This window comes from Vigna umbellata, chromosome 2, assembly GCF_029865625.1.
Source record: "Vigna umbellata cultivar VRB3 chromosome 2, Vumbellata_1.0, whole genome shotgun sequence".
Classification (NCBI taxonomy): Eukaryota; Viridiplantae; Streptophyta; class Magnoliopsida; order Fabales; family Fabaceae; genus Vigna; species Vigna umbellata.
The window spans coordinates 50697730-50714698 of record NC_142166.1 but is presented as its reverse complement, the minus strand read 5'-3'; the positions used below and the strand labels follow the sequence as shown (position 1 = coordinate 50714698).

At 31.9% G+C, this 16969-nt stretch overlaps 2 protein-coding genes across 2 annotated transcripts; both read right to left on the bottom strand.

Annotated features, from left to right (window-relative positions):
* Window positions 1–2719: 2719 nt before the first annotated feature.
* Window positions 2720–4155, bottom strand: LOC124826891 (B-box zinc finger protein 21-like). The gene is made up of 3 exons (XM_047299846.2): window positions 3795–4155; window positions 3289–3684; window positions 2720–3141 (listed from the first exon to the last, which is right to left on the bottom strand). Exons 1-3 carry the CDS (start codon window positions 3978–3980, stop codon window positions 2896–2898), a joined length of 828 nt encoding a protein of 275 aa, XP_047155802.1. The 5' UTR covers window positions 3981–4155; the 3' UTR covers window positions 2720–2895.
* Window positions 4156–10706: 6551 nt separating this feature from the next.
* Window positions 10707–16645, bottom strand: LOC148204259 (uncharacterized). The gene is made up of 7 exons (XM_088107372.1): window positions 16434–16645; window positions 14067–16043; window positions 13925–13982; window positions 13171–13319; window positions 12718–12804; window positions 12066–12194; window positions 10707–11159 (listed from the first exon to the last, which is right to left on the bottom strand). The coding sequence occupies exons 1-7, from the start codon at window positions 16500–16502 to the stop codon at window positions 11070–11072; spliced, it is 2559 nt and encodes an 852-aa protein (XP_087963498.1). The 5' UTR covers window positions 16503–16645; the 3' UTR covers window positions 10707–11069.
* Window positions 16646–16969: the final 324 nt, after the last annotated feature.

Sequence of the window (16969 nt, the reverse complement as noted above, 5' to 3'; positions counted from 1 at the left end):
TAAGAGAAACTTGTTGTTTATTAAATAATATTGTTATTATTATTGAAATTTAAACCAAAACAATATATTCTATTTTATTCTTGTATTTTGAATGTTGAAAATTTATAAAATTATGGTTTAAACCTCCTATTTGACAAATAGATTTTGAATGCGTCTTAGATCAATTCAACGATGATCTCAATTTTTAAAATATATTAGTGGTACAGAAACGTATGAATATACTCGAAACAACTTCAAATACAAAAATAAAGTTGTCAGAATGTGTTATAATCTGCAAGCCAATCCGACTCATCACATGTTTGAGTTAGGTTGAGTTTAAAAAAATGTATTCTTTTTATGCAGGTCAATTTTAAACTCGTTTTATTTAAACTCGGTTCATTTGGATTGACCCGTGGTGAGTCGGATTGGTTCATCAACTCACCTAATTTTATTTTATTACTTTATTATCTTATGAAATTCAAAAAAATACCATCTAACTCATAATATGTGAATTGTATTGTACCTTTTCCTTTTGAAGGTCATAGTTGTCATTCTCTCTCTTTCACTTTGAATAACTTTTTCCAAGAAAAAAAAATGTTTTAAGTTTGTTTCTTTCTGGTAAAACCAATAATACATAAACTATTTTAAAAAATACAATAATAATTACTTAGATCTTGCGGTTCTTATTTTGAGCTTTTAATTCATGAATTAAGTCTTCAAATGGTTAATTACCGGAATACACTTATCAAATACTCTTTACTGTTGAATAACTTTGTGATGTTATCAAAATTCTATTTATTCAATATTTTAATATTAATATAAAGTTTTTAACAATCTTTATTTCTGAAAAAGTAAATTGTAAAGGTGGGGTTTGTTTTAAAATGTATATTTAGAAACTAAATACTACAGATTTGGTAACATGGTAACAGAACAGGAATTATATAATGTGGATCATGCGAAGGAGTGATGAAAATTGACCATTTAAAAAATAGGAAGGTACCACCACTACGCCTTCTTTTAAATCTTTTCCCTAAAGTAGATTGGATGTCTTCGGATTTTCCTATAACTTTTATCTTTTCTATTACATTTTCTTAATGTCACTTTCTTAGTGTAGCCATAAACAATTTCCAGCAGATCTTTTTTCGTATATATGACTCAGTAGAACTGTAACAAGTGTTGTTCCAAATTTAAAATATTTATATATGACAGTGCAATAATGTATTTGTTTATATTTTATTTTATGGAGGGGAGATTTGACAAGATTTGATACTTTGTTGGCCAATCAAACATGAACAATAATTGTTGACAGCGTGATGATAAATTATAGGGCAGTGTTCATGATATAACCAATCCTGTTTTTTCATCGCAAACTGTTTTTACCTACTCCTGTCGTGTCGTTTATTGTCTAAGCCAAACCTCACAACAATAACAAATTCTTTACCACAACCTTTTTTCAATACGAAAATGAAAATTACGAGGATGATCAAGATAAAAACCTATAAATCTATTGACTTTAAATTTTAAGCTAAAAATGGTGTGAATCTTATATGCTTGAACTTAGGTATCGTGTGTATTCATTAAACTTTCTTCTTAATATATTAAAATGTTGGAAAAGTTCCTCTGCCTCCAATATTCAATATTCTGTTTTCATTTTCTTTTACATCTCTTTCAATGTCGCAACAAAGACATGCTAAATAAAATAAATGCAAAATATATAAGTAATCATTTTTTAAGATTAAAAATTATTTTCAAAAATTGACATGTAAAAGCGAGTAAAAATAATATCGCCTGAGTCTGTTGTCCTTTTGTTTACGCGGTGTGAATATTTAAGGCAAGTGGAATTCTCGGATCTCTGGTGAACTTGTAATTCCAAATTGGACTGAATTTGATATCTATTGGTTATTTTTCTCAGGACTATACGACTGGTTAACAATTCTTCTTAACAATTTCTTTTTATAATAAATTATAAGTCACTATTTTATTAACTCGTACATTTAAAATCAACCAATCACAAATTATCACGTTAATAATTATAAAAAATTATTAAAAAATTTATTGATAAAACATTTTCCTTTTTTCAGAATTAGTTTCACATTATCCTTAACGAAAAGTTCAACGATTTCATCGTAGTCTTAGGTTTCCAAGTTTCAGGGACGTCTGTCTCTAACGGAACCATTTATGAGCAGTTTTTATCGTTCGAAGATGTGAAAAGCGTGTCATACAATATCTTACTATTTTAAAGTAATTTTCAGTTCAATTGTTGTCTCTGTTCCAAGAAACAAATATCAAACAATTCTAAATAATTTACTATTTTAGATTTCTCATCTAGACTTAATTATGATGTATAATAGTATTTATTGAGATAATATTTTTAATTGTGAGGAATAGCTAACTTGTATTTTAAACAATTTTTATCAGCATATTATATATATACCACTTGAAGTATATTTTGAAAATATTTTTTTAGAAAAAACTCCTAATATCTAATAATAAGAGATGCTCTTTAATTTAGAGACCATGGAGGAAACAAACTCTTCGTCTTTCTATTTTTGCATAGACCAAAGTTATCTTTGTCACCAGATAATAGTGGTGTAGTCTATTTCTCATAATGTTTAACAGAGTAATGTATTTAAGACTTTTCTCCAGATCCGATAAGCGTTTACTTCTAATTTTAAAAGCTTGGTTGTTTTCTAACATGCAGCAGAAACAGAAAAAAATTCCAACTTTGAACCCAGAGAGCTCTGCCGAAACGTTGGTATTTACAATTTAGAAGAGATACAGTAATATGTAGATAACTCGAGAGGAGCAGCTAGCAGAGTGTAGTTGAGGATTATAAAGAAGGAAACAAAACAAATTTATAGTATAAAGCAAGGGGAGAGAAATTCAAGTCACACGAAGCCACACGAACTTGGATTTCTACCAAAGAAACCTGGATTTCTTCGAAACGTTGCTGGGAGGACTCATCTGAGGAACTTCGAAATTATTATCATCGCCCAAACTTGATCTGACGCTACCTTTCCTTCCCTCTCTGTACCCATTCTGCTCACCCATCTGTTCCCAGTATGCAGCAGCAGAAGGTGGCGCTTGAGGAACCCAGATCCCACCAGAGGAGAACGAAACCATGTTTCCCTCACCAAACACCGACAGCATCTCATCACCATTCTGATATTCAACATCAACGTGTTAATCGCAGATCCAATAAAACCAACATCAGTTGCCCCAACAATTGTAAAATAAAAAAGAAACATTTTTATTACTAAATATGGTCGGCAATTAATTGATGGAAGGTTGGAAGCAGAACAAACTAACCTTAGAGCAATCAAAGGTTGAATGGGAATCGAGAAAATCTTCGAACTTCATGCCTGGGATAGTGTTTATCAGGTACTCTGATATGCTGCTACCAGTGAAACCAGGTTCTTGATTTGTTTGCAAGTTTCCTCCAGGCTTAGGCCGTGAGGGTGTTGAAGGAGGATTGGAAGGTGGGTGTGAAGTATCGAGAACAGGGTTTTTCTTGGCTGCTGCTGCTGATGATGATGATGAAGAAGAAGAAGAAGAATAAGGTATGGCGGAAGTAGAAAACTTGATCCCGGTGAGAAGAAACCTGCTATGGTTCTTGGTGAGTTCGTTGACAGAATGAATGGACACGTCACACTCTTTGCACAGAATTGCTCTATCTTGCTGACAAAACACAAAAGCTCTTTTCTCCTACAACACAACGCAAACTCGTTAACTCAAACTAAACCATGTAATAATAAGTAACAATATTAATGTAATAATTATAGTAATTAACATATAATTGTTATTAGTTGATGTACCTGGCAAATATCACAGAGAGGAAAATGCTTAGCAGAGGGGTGGGTGAGAGAGAAGCGGTGGTGTTTGGAGGCGAGCTTGTTGGCGTGGTGGACACGGTGGTCGCAGTCGTCGCAGAGGGCGGCTTCGTCGGCGATGCAGAATAAAGAAGCCTGGTGTTCGTTACAGACATCGCACTGGATCTTCATATTGTTATTATTTAGATTAACAGAAAGGAGGTTTTGATTTGAATTGAAATGAAACGAAGGAGATGAACACTCGGTCGTCCACGGCTAAGTTAAATACAATCGAGACGAGTCAAATCAGTTAAATACACTCGAGACGAGTCAAATCAGCGAGCGAGCAACGCGAGTTAGGGTATCATGTTTCACGTTCTTACAAAATATTGACTCGGTTAATGCGAATTCAAGCGACTAAATATCTCTCTTGGCCACAAACACGTGTTCTATTCCCTATCATATCACTTAATACCGTGAATTATTAATTTCTATTGTCTCTTTTTATTTGGATAAATAACAAATGCAATCATTTACTACTTTTAGTAACATGTAAATATAAAAAAACAATTATAGTAGTTATTTATCATTTATGAACTTTATTTTATGTGGTCAGATTAAGTAGTCCTATTAGACTGCTAAATAATTGTTATTGTATAAATGAACAAATATCATCATTAGTTAATTAAATTAACATCCCGTCGTGCCTCATTTAACTAAAACTTGAAGTTGCGTCGAGAAAAAAACCATGAAGTCACCCTTTTTTTTTTATGATTAATTGTCAAATTATCTCAGTACAGTTAGATTCGGATTTGATAATGAAGCCGCCGTGTATTTCTTTTATCCTTTATAACTGAAAATAATGTAGATGACATATAACGCTATGAAAAACATATTATACTCGCATATTATGTACATACAACTAAGACCTATATGCTTATTGTACTAACTATATATATATAAAATATTAAATAAGACTAAATGTAAAACTTATGTTTACTTTTATTTAGAAAATAATAATGATATTAATATCGGTTCAGGTATTAATTAATAAAATTGTAATTCAATTTTTATTTTTATCGATAAAATCTATTATTATTGATATGTTTTCATCTATTATAACTCAAATTCAATTGAAACCGATAATATGTTTATTTTTTTATTTGTCATATTTGAGTGGTTACAAATCTACTTACTTAACTCATTGTATATTTGAACAATTTCCAAAATTCTAAGCACACTCTCATCTCATCGCTTAAGTAATTACATCATTATTTAAATGATGATGTGTAGTTACTTGGTAACATGTTAAGGAAACTTTATATACCATCCTCACATCTTAACGTCTAAACCTTCTATCACTCAAGTTTTCACTTAATTCAAATGAGAAAAAAATTATCTTAACATATATAGTTTATGTTACAAATCATAACTTAAATTATATGTTTCATTACTTAAATGTTAACATTTGACTAACATTAGATATGCATGTGATAGTAACTCATTGTTTAAGTGATATTAATATATTAGTAACTCATTGTTTAAGTGATATTAATATATTAACAATATATGATCAAATGTAGTTTAATTTTGTTATGATCTTTCTTAATATCATATATTTTCAAAATATTTGGTATACCAGATAAGGTATCATATTGTTTTTATTTTTTTGTCAATTATCATATACGTGGTAAGTTGTTATATTTGATATACTTTTTATATTATCAACTTTTATAACAAACATTACAGAACCTATAAATACACATGTTATTGCACCAAGAAATACACAATTTTTTTTACTTACTCATACATTTATATAGATCCTAAAGCTCTCTTACTGATTTGAACATTAAAAAGTCTTTTGCAAGCTGATATTATCTCTTTGAACAAAGAAATATTTGATTATAATCATAGAGAAAATTTAAGTCACTACAAAGATCTTGTTATATGTCTAAAAATAGATGCTTCAAATCTAAGTTAGAACAAAATAATTTTTGTAAAATGTTAGTTAGACCAAAAAAATAATTAAAAGATATTCATAAGTTAAAAACTTAATTATATTATAATCTATAAATATTATGAAGAGACACTCATTTAATTCACGTGTATTAATAAAATATATAACTTGGGTTTGAATACGCGCGGATATGTTGCTGTAAATTTTTTATAATTCCTTTCGCTCTCTACCGACTACATAATTTATTTAATCATACCAATAAGTCATACTAAATAGCAATTTAGAACAATTTTTAATCTTGATCCTGATTAGATCGTAAAAGTACTTTTACGACCCTGAAAGAAAAGCTACACAAATTCACATGTTTTCAAGTTTTTTATCAATTACAGTGACGACTTCAATTTATTTTTAAAAGAGAGTAAAAGCAGTCTTCAAATTTTTTATTAGAGTATAAAAATATAGGTTTATAAAATCTTAACGTACCTGAAAATGGGAGAGAAAGTAGGAAAATAAATTGAATTGAAAAGAAGAATAAAGATAGGTTTAATCCTTTTCGACATCCCTATTTATGTACGAATGTCTCAGATGGGTCTTCGTTTTCTAAAATGTATCAAAATGATCCTTAATTTTGAAAATTGATATCAATTGAGTCATTTCCGTTAAGTTGGCTGGACGGCGTTAAAAAAATTGATGAGTGGATGCTGAGATGACGAACGAACGTTCGTCCACCAGCGAACGAACACTCGTCCATCAGCGAACGAACGCTCGTCGACCACCGAACGAACGGTCGTCCAGTGTGGAACGAACGGTCGTCCAGCAGTAAGAGGTCGACGAGCGTTCGTTTTCTGGTGGACGAGCGTTCGTTCGCTGGTGGACGAGCGTTCGTTCGTCATCTCAGCATCCACTCATCAATTTTTTAACGCTGTCCAATCAACTTAACGGAAAGGACTCAATTGATATCAATTTTCAAAATTAAGGACCATTTTGATACACTTTAAAAAACGAGGACCCAATTGAGACATTCGTACATAAATAGAGATGTCGAAAAGGATTAAACCATAAAGATAATCATTATCTCTATCTGTAGGTTCGTTGGTCAAACGTAATTACTACCATTTTAGAAAGAAGAGAATCCTGAATGATGTTGTGAATGGATTCTCGTTCCATATTTGTCGGGGAAACAAAAAGTCTTAGGAATCGATATTTTATTTTCGAAGGTAGTTTTAGAGATTCATCCTTTCTTAATTATTATGATGCCATCTTATGTTTCACATCACCCACCTGTTTAAGCGTCTCATGTGTGGGACAAATTCTAACTCATTCCAATTATATTCATAATCTAATTTTAACTACTAATTATGTGTCTTCAAAATCCTCAATAATATTACTCATTATTTTTAATAATAAGTGATAATTGAGGTTGATAATTTTTATTTTACTAGAAGCCGTTTCTTCCTAATTTAAAAGTTTGAAAAAAAAATGTGTTTTTCTTAATATATATATATATATATTCACAACCTCTTTAAAAATTAAATATTATTACTGATACTTATAAACAATCAATACAAGCATTTCTTATTAAAATTAGAACTAAGTTTATAGAGTTAAATATCATTTAAATATATATTTTTTACTTAATCTTTTGAGTAGTTTTTTAAGAATAAAGTCATACTAAAAGTTTGAACTCTAAAGCATATAATATCTGAGAAATAATAACTAATCATAACCCTAATAATGTTACTGTAACATTGTAAAGAAAAACTCAAATATTCATGAAACGATTACATCGAAAGTGTAGTAAGGATCGAGATCCATGATTAGGAGTGTTAGGAGTGTTAGGAGTTGGGAGTCTGACAGGAACCTGTCTATTTTTTAGAAACATTCACAAGTGTTAGAATATTGATGAAAGGGAGATGTTCTTTTATACCACTTGATAATTTATTTATATGAGTATTTTGATTATTAAAAAAATTACTTTTTATTAAAAAAGAAAAAATAAAATAATAGATATAAAACGTATGTGAAATTTTGTTGGGTGTCAAGATAATAATACAATTCTAATTTATATGGATTATGGAAATGGGTGGTTGGAAGATGAACCCGATCCAACATCTTCGCCCATAACCCCTTATTTGGTGGATCTTTAGTCCTAACCAGGAATATACTTAATATTCTAATATTTCGTCTTTTCATCTCTTTATTCACTGCTATTTGCTGGGAAGAACATGGGAATTCGATAGGAAATCATATTTTATCACCACTAATCATTAAAAATATCTACTTTACACCTATTTTTTTAATAAAATAATCATTTATATAGGAGTGGAAAGAAAATCATTCTTTTAAAACAAGTTGTTGATTTATATCATGTTGTTTAAAATAACTTTTCACTGTGATGTTTTGTTTCCAACTTCAGATTAATTTAAATAATTATAATAAACACAAAACTTAACATAGGAGATACTCTTTGCTGAAAAAAGTCGTACACAAGGAGGCTTATTATATTACGTAAGTTATAACATACATGCACACCATTAATACCATTAATCTGGATAAAGAAAAAAAAATATTGACAGTCCATGTGACGAGTGATTTTATATATACAACTAATGGAATTTTCAGTAATAAAATGAAAACTTTTATTGGTAAAGCTTTCAAAAAAGCGCGAAGTTTACATACACAACTTCTTTCTCACTTTCTAAGAAAAATAAATTAATTTCTAAAATTTCTTCAAATTTGACTTTATTCTGTATATTTGTAATTCAATAAATTAATTTTTCAATTTATGAAAATAATTCTTTTTCATCCTTAAATTCAATATTTATGATTTTCTTCCAGCCACGAGTTATACATAGAGAGATAGAGAAAGAGAGAGAATTTAGAGATTAATTAATTGGTTTGAAGATACATGAGTTAATATCAAATTTGTAAGGGTAAAAGTATAGATACTCAAAATACTTTTTGAAGTAAAAACACTTCTTTTTATTAATACGTTTTAGAAAAAATAAAAATATTTCGCATAGGACGAATGATATTGACAATGCTGCATGGTAAAAAATTTAGAGAAACACATTTTAGTTTATAAATTTATGATCTTACAAATAAAGTTCAATAAGACAATAAAGGCGAGATTAAGTTTTTCTTTATACATATTTGCAGCTGTTCTTTTTTTTTTCTTATCACGTTTTTATGGTAAAAAACAAGTTAAGACATTAGGGATTAAAAAGTTGTATGATTGCCTACAGTTGAACTTTCTTGTGCCTGTAAAGTTTATTTTTATTTTTTTTACTAAAGTAGCCTTTATTAAAATCTTATTAGATATAATTCCTATTTCAATCCCAATACAAATGACATTCAACTTAAGTTCAATATTTCTTTAAATATATATAACAGTTACTTGAGTATAAAGATTTAAAAATCAAACACAAATTAAATAACAATTCAAATAGAAATAATAGGGTTAAATATGTTTTTAGTCCCTAAACTATTGGCCGTTTCTGGTTTTCGTCCCTCTTCCAAAGTAAGGTACAATTTGGTCCTCATTCTTTAGAAAAACATTCGTTTTAGTCCTCAAAACGTTCGTTTTTTCGACTAAAACGAACGTTTTTTAAAGATTGAGGACCAAATTGTACCTTACTTTGGAAGAGGGACGAAAACCAAAAACGATCAATAGTTTAGGGACTAAAAACATATTTAACCCTAAATAATATTAAAAATTAAAGAATTTCGACAATGAAATATAATTGCACGGAAGAAGAAGAGAATAAAGCGTAATAATTTGCTTCCCTGTAATTAAAAAGCAGCGAGAATTACACGAACTTAGTTGTAAAACTAAAATCTCTATCTGTAGCACTACCTAGACATTACTAATTAGACTATACGGGGAACCCTCTCTAAATATGACGTATAATTCGTAATATTACCACTGATCCGTAAGTGATAATTATTCTTTATTCAAATTTAATAATTCTTAAAAGATCAATTAAATTGAAAAATCACATTTGGAGCGTTTTGTTCTCATGTTTCAATCTCCTTTAAAACAGAAAAACAAAATAACTACTTTTTGATACATTTTGAATTAATTTATGTAAGTTATAAAAGAAATAAACTTTTAATTTTAACTTGAGTATAAATTAATTTTAACTTGACAATTTATTTTAGTTTATTTATTCGAGTTTTTAATTCTTCAATAAAAGCTTGTTAAAATAACCATAAACCTGCAATCATATTTAACAACGAATGTCAAAGTAAAATAATCATAAAAAATAGAGAATAAAACTTATAAAACAATCAAATTACTTCATACTTCCAACACTCGTAAAAAATTTATATACAAAAACGAAAGCCGACTTACGTAAAGCATGAGTCAAGACGTGTTGTTGCCTCCTGCTCTTAAGAATGATGGATAACAAATATTTTCGTTGAATTTTAACTAGAAATTTAGAAAACGAATATTATGCCATTTATATAATTAAAGCTTTTCTCTCAAATCAGGAAAGTTGGACTCCAGGAACAAGTTTCCAATAAACTAAAACAATAATAATGATAAAAACAAAATCTATCGAAACAATACATCCTGGTATTATTTACTTAATTGATACCTGACATGAAATTCAGTATTCCAAGTTTTAGATTTCAAGGATGTAAATAAAAAGTTTTCATCTACAAAGAGCTACAATGTTCTCTCCTATTAAACATTCCGTAAGGGATTATTTGGGTGGAAAATTTTCACTTTATTTGAAGTCGGTAAAGTGAAAAAAATAAAAAAAGGGAAGTGAAAATTAAAAGGACTAAAGAAACATTATCTGAATATGAATAATAAACAAATGACAAGGTCCATGATATTTAAATGAAATAATACTTTTATTACTTGTCCAAGTCCACCCAAATTCAAAATGCTATTTTTTGAAATAACCGATCGTTGGTTATACTTCACAGGCCAGTGAAGTAAGAAAGAAAGGTTCAAGGGTAACCCGTAATAAATAAATTAATAGAATTGTTGTTTCAAAGATTATATATCCAATGAAACGGGAGCAAAAATAGAGCATGAGTCTTATTGACCTTACAAAATGAATGCAGGGTGGTCATGAGATTTAGTTTTCACTTTCAGGGTTGGATAAATTTAGCATGTAATATAACAGAACTTTGGGTTGAGTGATCTATACTATTGCGGCTATTGCGGGCAAAAGAAATTCATTCTGGGAGAAACACGAATTCACCAATAAATGCAATGACATTGCTTACCATTTATCAAAAATCAGAAAGTGCAGTAAAAATAAGCACCTTCTGTGTTAGTGGACCTCTTGCTTCATTTACAATCAACACTAAAAGGTTTGTGAATTGTCAGAAATGTGATCCAGGTACCGCTTGACACGATTTTGATTTATCTCAAATATCAAAGGTATGCCCCTTACCTACAAAACAGACCACTGATTTAGAGACTTGTGGGAAGTTAACTAAAGAAACGCTACGAAGAATTCACGTTTCCTACTAACACAGGTAATCCAAACAACATCTTTTAAGTTTTGAACACGGCCAACCCTACTTCCCCCAAAAAAGAAGTGATACGAAATTCTACGTCCAGCTTGGATATAAATTCAATCATTTTATGAACCAAAATAGACTTGTTACAACAAAGCAGATATGGAATTGGAATAACGAAACCAGTAACATGACGTTCTTATAATTATAACACCAGCTATATTTTTTATACCCTTATTAAGGATATACGGTGGCATTGAAGTAAAAGGTACAAACAAAGCCATGATTATACGTGTTTAATTCAACTAATAAAGAGAAGAAAACATTTAGTAGTGAAGACAACATCTAACTGTCCAGCATACCGAGCTCCCACAAATAAATTCTGGAAAAGCTAAACACTTCCCTGCTGCTTAAACAAAATATAGATGTTGTAATACAAAGTACAGAAACTGGGACATTAGGCATTATCTGGGATACTTGGCATGAAACGACTATTATTCTAGCAGCACTAAATCAGAAGGATTCAACAACACATGCGCAAGAACATAAGAACAAACAAAGATGAAAACAACAAAACTTAACCAATAAGGACAGTGATAGACCCCTATTATTGATACCGGGTTGAATGCTAAAAAGAAGGCAGGAAGAGAAATATAAGGATATACCGATACCATGATGATGGGGGACTGAATATGATATGTAGGAATACTAATTTTTCTTTGGAACATAATTCAATTCCGAGTGCACAAGGAATACCAGGAGGTGAGAACTCAGCTGGATAAGAAATGACAGTATTTAAAAGAGAAGTATAGGAAATGATAGGAGCCATATGATCATACCTCAATTAGATAATTAGTATGCAGTCTTTGAGACTGACCAGTGTGCACTTCTTTGCTATTTACCAGGATTGAACTCTTGCCGAAGTTTTTTATGTAGAATGACCCCTCTTTATCCATCTTTATAATTGCCTATAAGTTAGCAACGGTAAAACATAATAAATTAAAGTCAACCTTATCAGGTAGCGAAGACTACACCTAACTGTCTACGCTGAACTTATAATATCTATACATGAAAAAATTTATAATTCTGCATCCCTACTATCTGAATTTACATCATGTCAACATCACATCATAAGTAAAATTATCATTACAGCATGACTGGATGAAACAGTACGCCCCTTAAGACTAGATGAATAACTCGGATACATTAAAGCATTACATAAATCCTTCATACTCTATCATAAATTATATTCAATCACAATTCTTCCTCCATTAAGTTCCAGCATGGCATTGATTTTCTTTGAAGCTAAAATTAGGAGAAAAGGTATGTTGAGGTTACTAGTACAGAATAGCTTATTTTATGATGTAAACAACCTTTTCTGAATTTAAAATGAAATGTATATTCTGCATATTTTTATCAACATATATCAAATACAGTAAAAAGGTTGCGGCAGCCATGACATTCAAGTATAAATACGTAAATGTAGCTAACCTGACGTCGAGATATTGAATTGCTATACCCTCCTTTGCTCAAGTCAATGTCCACAGGAAAACCTTCCGTCGCTCGACCAAGTAGAACCTGCAGGATGAATTGAGCCATCTTAAATATCAAAAAACATTATCCCAATGACTGGCTACTTCATAGCACATCTATGCTTATAATTGCAGAATAAGTCTGTCCGAAACTACTACTACTACTTCCTTCATTCTTTGACTTTCATCACAAAACTCACTCAATTTATAAGCATATTGCCGCCTGAACTCAGGAGCACAATCTGAACTAAACCGAATATCGGCATAAACCACATACAATGCATGTGAGAATTTTTTTCTAGTAAAAAAAAGAAAAAAATCTCATTATGCTTTGAGTGTTTGAAAAGGAATCAATGAAAAAGATCTCTCAAATGACAAGTTGACCAAGCAAGCAGTTTACAGGCTCATATACCTCGGGTTTCTTAATATAATGCTTTGAGTGGCGACCATATAAGATGGCAAATGCTCCATGTGCATTAATGGCTCTCTGAATACAAGAATGGGCACCCTGTTCCAGCCTCATGATAGCTCGCTTACTTTCCACATGTTGATATCTTGATACTGAAGTGTAATCAGAAGATATATATAGTTAGGCTATACTGAAAGAAAGTAGATGGTTGTAACAACAGCGAAAAATTAGTATGCTATCATTGATGTTACTGTGAATTTTGTAACAAAAAAGAATCAAAACAATACTCAACAAGTTCCACAAGCACATCTGATGGTTATATATGATGATCAAGCCAAATATAAAAAACAAACGCATGGAGAAATTATGGACATATTTGATAAGGTTAAACAAATTCCTTATATTATTCAACTGACTAGCAGATCCATTATTACTTCAAGAACGAACTGGAAATCATTAGAAAGAGCATTAAAGGATTGTAACATCTTGGAAAAAAACGCCTCAACCCCCTCTCCCCAAAACGCCTCTCATTTTATCTTCACTTAGCAATTTGTAAAGACATGTAAAAATATGAGCAAACCATATAGAATCCCTTAGAAGCTGTCAACAACCCAAGTAACTGATGCATGCTCTAATAGCATTGAGTTAGGCTATCACTTTACTTCAGGTATGTTCTCCATATCTCTTTTCCAAATAAAAAGAAAATAAGAATAACAAATAACAGAGTACAGAAAAAAAAATTATGGCCGTGTAATACCTTCCTCACTATAACAAGAATCCTGATGATCATCAGGATCCAAATCCATATCAAGTACCTGTAGGAGGGAAGAATGAGTAAGTCAGAGAATGAGTATTGAAAGGCTAAGTGTTGACAGAAAGAGTGGTGCAATACAGCTTACCATTGCTTCTACGTCAGAATAAGAAGGAAGCTCATCGTCGCTGTCTATATCATGCTCTTCCTCATCTAGTGTTAGAGGGTCTGCCACCAGCTCTGAGTCAAGAACATCTGAGGATCCAACTTCAGCACATTTCAACTGGTGATCTTGAAGTGACAAACCTATATCTTGTTCATTCTTCATGCTAGAACCATGAAATTGGGGATTATTTTGTAAGTCATTCGAACTACCTGCTGATTTCTTAATGAAAGGATTTGCCATATGATTGCATTGATCCTTTGCCAAGTCAGCATTGGTAGCTTCTTCCTTTTTATTTGCATGCAGAGGAGCATTTGTAGTGTTTGCAGCACCATTTCCACCTAAGCCACCAGAAACAGTAACAGAACTCGTAGATACTATGTGTGATGCGTGATTAGCAGGCAACTCGCATTTTACCTTAGAACCACCATCAGGTACCAGGAAGCAAGGTGATCCCTTCATCTGAGAAGATGATTGAGATTCTACACGGATTTTCTTCTCTACATGCATCAGAGCTTTGCCTCTTTCGTTAGCTCTATGCCTATTAAATCCATAATCCTGAACAGATGACGAAATTGGTTTCTTGGATGCTTTAAAAATCAATTTAGATGAAGGGGGAAATATGACAGGAGGCACATCAAACGGTAGGAAAACGTCTTCATTATCTGGAATTTCTTGTTCCTCAGTGTTTAGGGAACAGGAAGGAACTTCGTTAATTAGTTCATGAAAGAGGGGATCTTCAGCCAAGGGAGGAGATGGCATTTGGAACTCTAATTTGTGAACTACTTGTACACCACTAGAGGTTGACCCTTGGTTGTCTTCTAACTCTTTGTGACATGAAACTGAATGATTTAGAACATGTGCCTGTGAGGCCATTAACGACTCTGTTCCATCTGTTTTAGGGACTTGCAGCTCTGCTTCAACCTTTTTAGGGACTTGACTTGGATTAACATCATTTGTAGAATTTAGTAGGAGCGAACTCAAACCATCCAAGTAAGATTTGTCAATCCCTTCTTCTCCATCAACATCCATCAGAAAGAGCTCTTCCTCACTACTAAAGTTGAGGAGAGAATTGGACAGTTCTTCCAAATAAGCACCCCCACAAGCAATCGAATCATTAAAACCATCGCATGGCATATCGGACTCTTTGATGCCCTCATCTGTACTCCAGACTGGTATTTCAGGAAGTGAAGCCAAGTTAAATGAAGTTCCACACTCTAACTCTGAATCAAATGCACATTTTTCGTCAAAATCAGGACACATATTTCCAGGGTCATTGTTGATGTCATCTAATGTGGGCAAAGGTATTCTCTCTAAATTATCGTCACCAATCCACCCATCAATAGTCAATTCTCCAGGAACATCCAATTCCTCAACAGCTTCATCCAAAGGCACGTTGTCTCCAATAAAATGAGGTTCTTCCTTAAGTACATTATTTAGCTTGGCAGGAAAATTCTCTTCAACTGCCCTTTCAACTCCAGGGAAAAACACACTGGCAGTAACTCCATCAGAAACCACGTTATCATCCATCACATTTTCAGGAGGAAAATCATACTGAACAGGGAGATTTACAGTTCCACCTTCAGGCACGCAGGTTCCAGATAAGGGGTGAAGTTCATGCTCTGCATAATTACTATTTCCCGGATCCACTAGAAAACTCAAGTCCATGGAAGTTAACATGCTATTTCGAATTCTTTTGCACCTTGCATAATACAAATTGCGAACACTTCCAGACTTTCTCTTAGCTGAAACAACTTTCTGCTCCTTGGAATGTCCAAACCTGTAAAACTTCGATGGGAGAGGCGAAGCTGAAAGCTCAAAGTTTGTCATACCCGCAGAAGCTTCTGCAGAAATGACAGGATCATAGAGGAGAGAATACCACCTATCTTGTATCTCTCTGATACTATATTTTCGAGAAAATTGCACTGCACCTTTGGCAAGTGACTCTAGTGAAGCACCCGCCTACAAATTAAAAGCTAAACATTAATGTAAACACCAAAACAAGAATAGCAGACTATTCTCCAAAATGAAAACCAGAACAACATATAGATCTATTCTTTGCAACTTTTCTCTCGGAACTAACTTTTTATTTTTATTTAAATAAAAACAATGCAGGCTCCAATTCCATGGTTTGGTTTACATACGATTAGTATTATTGTTTGTAAGAGAAATTGTGAGTGTATTGGTATACAGGCAACAAAAATGTATAAGCAAGAGAGAGGGTTTAAATTGAAATTAGAGAGAAGTGATTGTGGAAAAAAGTAGCAGAATACAAGAGAATGAGAGAGGGAAAGAGAAAGGAAACGGATATAAATCGGAAATTGAAAGCGAATAGAAGGAGAAACGGAAAACCTCAACGGCGTTCTTGAGCAAAAGATCGTCCTCGGGAATCCAAGGGGCTAATGTAGCCAGAGCTCCCATAGTTGCTCAACACCGTCTCCGCCTTCGTCTCCGGCTCGTCTTGGGAGTGTTTGTGTCTGTCTCACTCCGAACCCAAAACCCCTCTGCTATGTGTGTGTCACACTTTTCGTGCAACGCTCAAGACTGTAGAATACAAGGGTTTTAGCCTTTTAAGGCGCAAGAAAGAAACCGCGTTTGTTTGTTACGATTCACCGGGATTTCTTTTTCACTTGTCCTTTTTCGGCTAAGCTTTTAAGTTTTCATCATAAAATTTAAAATTTATAAATTACTTTCGGTTATCGTCACAAAATACTACATTATTTATACGTTTCATTTGAACTTTTCACTCTGAAATCAATGCAAACGAAATTGATTCAATTTATTAGGTTTTGATGGAATATTAATTTTTTCTTAATTACATCTTTATATTTATAAAAGGTAAAAGTATTTTATTATTAAAAAATAACTTAAATTTAGTAATATTATTT